Source organism: Chenopodium album, chromosome 23, assembly GCF_948465745.1.
Source record: "Chenopodium album chromosome 23, dcCheAlbu1.1, whole genome shotgun sequence".
NCBI classification, from domain to species: domain Eukaryota; kingdom Viridiplantae; phylum Streptophyta; class Magnoliopsida; order Caryophyllales; family Amaranthaceae; genus Chenopodium; species Chenopodium album.
The window spans coordinates 10,976,216-10,981,084 of record NC_137856.1 but is presented as its reverse complement, the minus strand read 5'-3'; the positions used below and the strand labels follow the sequence as shown (position 1 = coordinate 10,981,084).

General features: G+C 43.5%; 1 protein-coding gene across 1 annotated transcript; it reads left to right on the top strand.

Moving 5' to 3' along the window:
- Positions 1–560: 560 nt before the first annotated feature.
- LOC145607018 (uncharacterized) lies at positions 561–4,073 on the top strand. Its single transcript, XM_081662808.1, has 4 exons — positions 561–1,196; positions 2,647–2,790; positions 2,887–3,429; positions 3,549–4,073. The coding sequence occupies exons 1-4, from the start codon at positions 561–563 to the stop codon at positions 4,071–4,073; spliced, it is 1,848 nt and encodes a 615-aa protein (XP_081518934.1).
- Positions 4,074–4,869: the final 796 nt, after the last annotated feature.

The following is a 4,869-nucleotide window of genomic DNA, read 5'->3' as shown; positions in this document are numbered from 1 at the left end:
GGACCTGATCCGAGTACAGGGCAGTCAGATAGTCAAGTTCTGGCCTCTTCAATGCCGTCGAATTCGTCGTCTTTCTTGGTGGACCCATCTGAGGAGTTGGGATTTGTTCCGGATAATTCTGTTGGGGATTTCTCATTTTGTTCGTCGGTTTAGTTTTCGTATGATATGGGTGTTAATCTGGTGGCTTCTGAGCAGGAAATCGGTTCGACGAGTGGAGTGGTTCCGATGGACTGCTCGCCGGTGGTTTCTGTATCTTCGACCTCTTGGAGGTCTTCTGCAAGTTCATTATTTCTATGTTTACCTGCTTGCCAGCGCAGGAAAAAGGTAAAGGATCGGGGTTGTGCAATTTGTCCTAAGAAAAGAGGGGCTTCGGGTTCGGCTGAGGATATGGGGCCGAATTTAGTGGGTCAAGAGAAGGAGGCAGTGTTAGCAAAGTATTTTCCATGTTTGCCTTTCAAGAAGCGCAAGTGGTCCGGTGTTGGTTTTTCAGTTAGGGTTTTTGGTTGTGGTACTTCTGCTGAGGGTTCGGTGACCCCCCGGATTGGGTCACCCGGTACAAGATGAAGGTTATGGCATGGAACAGTAGGGGTTTAGGTCAAGCGGACTCCCCTAAAGTTCCTTACATTGTCTCTTTAGTCCGCTCTAATTATGTGGATATTGTGTTCTTAGCTGAAACTATGGTTTCTGTTCATTCTGTAGGAAATAAAGTAGCTTCCTTGTCGTGTTCCGGTTATGTAGGTGTCGATTCGGTGGGCCTGAGTGGAGGCCTTTTTGTGTTTTGGTTTTCTCCTATTCTGGTCGAACCTATTTTGGTTTCTCCACATGTAATTTTGTGTAGAATAGTGGAGAATCAGGTAATAAAACATGTCCTGTTTGTGTATGGTGCGCCGCAAGTTACGGATCGATTCTCTGTTTGGAGGGACATTTCTGATATAATTGCATCGTATCCGAATGTCTTATTAATTGGAGATTTTAATCAGGTGGACTCTATATCGGATAAGGTGGGGGGTAATCCGGATATTCAAGGTCGCTATGATTTCCTTCAATGGAAATTGGACATGGGTTTGATTGATATTCCGTTCTCAAGACCCGCTTACACTTGGACTAATGGAAGAACAATGATCGATCCCACTTTTGAAAGATTGGATAAGGCATATGCTTCTTCACTTTGGTTGCATGACAGACCTGCAACTTCGGTTTAGCACCAACCTATTCTGTTTTTTGACCATGCTGCAATTGTTCTTTGTGACTCTTTGCCTACTGGTAGATGTAAAAGGCCTTATAGGATCGAGAATTAGTGTCTTCATGCTTCAGAGGTGGTGGACATGGTCCAATCTATTTTTATTACATATATTCCGGGCTCTCATATATTATTCTCCTTGTCTAAGAAACTATGTCTTCTACGATATCGCTTACTGGCTTGGTGTGTTTCTCATAAGAAGTTATGGGGTATTGATTGGAAAGCGTTGGTGGCTAAAGTTTCTCAAGCGGCGTGTCACGTGCCGACTACCTTGCCCTAGTCACGCACCGTGCGCCAGTCGCTTACAGTATGTCGTAAGACGAGTCAGGCTTTCTCCCTTGGCACTACTACTTGTGCCCACGTAGCACAACCCTTTGTGCTGTTAGATTAAGTTTGCTTGCACGATCCCTTGGTGCTAACAAGTCCCCTTGGTGGAACTAAGCACTCACCCTTAGTGCCTTAGTCCGAACTTACGACTAAGTGTCATAGACAACTGAGCACACAAGCTATCACCCTTGCTAGTATGCCCGATCACTCACTTGGCACCCTTGTGCCTTAGTTTTCCTCACACTCTCTAAGTGTTGGAAGGAAAGGATTGAGTTGCAAGAGAACACAAGTGCTTATGGAATGCTTTTGTATTGCTCTCAACTTTAATGTACAAATGATGCCTTGGAGCCTATTTATAGTGCTCCTCCCTACTTACAAGGATTATCTAGAACGTTCCTAACCTCCTCAAATGGAGGGTTCTAGACTACAACAATCTAGAGAGTTCCCACCTCCTTAGGAACATACATACATGGAGGTTTCTACACACATCTAAGCTTAGAATGCTAAAGACTAGCCTAGAACATTCTAGAACTTTACAAAAGTTATGTACATATGTAGAAGAACCTAGAAGACTTTTACTATGTACCAGACCTTCCTTGATTATTCTAGAGTCATCCAATCTAGAATAGTCTCCAAAAGAACCTTGTAGATAGCTCCGGAACCTTCTAGAAGCTTCCCGCGTTTTCCGGGCTACCTGCTGCCAAAACTTGTATTTCGGGACCTTGTCTCGGAAAACCGAATTCACCATCGTCTTTCTTGGCCCAAAATACGGTGGACCCCCAAATTTAGGCCCATTTGGACTTCATTTGGGTCTCCAAATGACCCATTATTGTGTTACTGTCACTTGGGTGTTCACTAGGATTTTAAGCAGGGTACTATATAAAGCTCTATAGGGGGAAGTGCTTAGATGAGCACCAAGGGCAAGCCCCCTAGCCACGATTATGCCCTGTTGCCTAGTGACCCATATGACGCCCATTGTTGGCAAGGGAGATGACCCGTGACAGGCGGCTGTTTTGGATTCTCGTTATAGTAGGTGTCTTTTAAATTCCTTAAGGATGGAGAAAATTGCTGAGGCTTAGGCTGATTTTCTCTTCTGGAAACAAAGAGCTAAAGTAAAGTGGGATGCGTTTGGGGATGAACATACTCAGTTACTTTTTTCTGCTGTCCAAGCTAGAAAGCGTCGCAACACTATCATTGGCCTTCAGGATAATGCTGGAGCTTGGGTAACAGATGTAGGGAGTATTCGTACCTTAGCATTGGATTTTTTCAAGTCTCTGTATAAGGGGAACTCAAAGTCTCCTTTCGAGATTCGATCCTAGGTTTCTCAGTTTCCTTGGGAATCTCTTCATTTGCCTTCGTTGTCAGAGACTCAGCGTCACACGTTGCTGGCCCCTTTTTCTGATGAGGACATTAAATATGCTATGTTTAGTATTGGAGACGAGAAATCTCCAAGACCGAATGGGTTTCCTTCGGCTTTTTTTAAAACTCACTGGGATAGGGTGGGTGATCAGGTCATAAATGCTGTTCGGTTTTTCTTTGCTCATGGGTATTTTATTAAGGACTGGAATCGTACTTTTTTGGTTTTACTCCCGAAAACTGATCATCCTGAACTCATATCTCAATTTCGCCCTATTGGTCTATGTAACGTTGTTTATAAATGCATTGCCAAGTGTTTATCTCATCGGTTGCGTGGGGTGCTTCCGAGCTTGATTTCAGAGTTCCAAAATGCTTTTGTTCCTGGTCGACTTATGTCTGATAATTGTTTGATGGTTCATGAGTTGATATCGTTCATGAATGCTTCAAAATCCAGGAAACGATTTTATGCTGCTTTGAAACTGGATATGAACAAGGCTTATGAAAGGGTAGCTTGGGATTTTTTAGCTCGGGTTCTTCAAGTGTTTGGTTTCCCTCCATATTGGATTCAGTTGATTATGCAATAGTCTTAGTTAATGGTGCTCCGACTGAGAGTTTCAGGCCTCAGTGTGGATTAAGTCAAGGGGATCCTCTCTCGCCTTATCTGTTTGTCCTTTGCATGGAAGTTCTTTCTGCTATGTTGCGTAAGGCAGAATCTGAGAGTCTCTTTCAGGGAATTAAAGTTGCAAGAGGAGCTCCGGCCATCTCTCATTTATTTTTTGCCGATGATTCCTTGTTGTTCTTTCAGGTGTCGCCCTCTGCCTGTGATCAGGTGATGCATGTGCTTTTTGATTTCTGTGATATTTCAGGTCAAATGTTTAATATGCAGAAATCGTTTGTTAAATTTAGTCCCAATACGCCGGAGGATTATCGTCACCATCTTTCTAACGGCTTGAGATTGCGTTCTGAGTCCCGACTTAGTTATTATTTGGGACTCCCGGTTGATATGGGAAGAAGTAAATGCTCAGAATTTAGATTTCTTTTAGATAAGGTGGTTAAACGACTTGAGGGTTTAGCATCTTTGCATCTCTCTTCCGCTGCAAAATTGGTTGTAATCAATTCTGTCTTAGTAGCTTCGTTTAATCACATTTAATTTTATCGGTTTTAATTTTAAAATTCCTGAGACTATTTGCTCCAAGATAGATAACTTGTTAGTTAAGTTTTGGTGGAAATCTTCTCATTCAAGTCGAGGAATGGCTATCAAGTCTCCCGCTTTGCTGCATCTCCCAAAGGGCTTGGGAGGTTTGGGAATTCAAAGTGTTGCTCCTTTCAACTCCTGGCGCCTTATTCAGTCTCCTCAGTTGCTGGTTTCTCGTCTACTGTTTGCAAAATATCCTTCTTTGCGGAATAGGGAGGCTGCTTTGGTGTCTCGTCTGTCTTGGGGTTGTAGGGGTCTGCTTTCAGGTTTTTCAGTGTTATCTAGAGGTTTAGTTTGGAAGGTCGGTTCGGGTACTAGAGTTCGTATTCTGGTGGATTCTTGGGTTCCAGGTGGGTCGGTCCAATTTAAGGATCAGGCATCGGAGGCGGCTATGCCGTCTCTTGTTTCTTCTCTATTAGATCGGCGTTCTTACGCGTGGGATACTTCGGTTGTTCACACCCTTTTTGATTCTCATTCTGCGATGAGGATTTTGTCGTTGGATCGTCCGATGCAGCTGATGGATGATTTTGTTTATTGGAAATTCACTAGGGATGGTGTTTTTTCTACAAAGTCAGCTTATGCCCTTCAATGCCAGTTAGGCATTTCTCCAGGTTCAGGTTGTCAGTTTTCTCCTTCCTGGTGGCGGAAATTTTGGAGGTTACCTATTCTTCCTCGTTGGAAATGTTTTGGTTGAAATTTATTGCAGGATGCTCTTCCATTGTCTGCCCTTCTTTCTTCTCGAGGTTGTCCA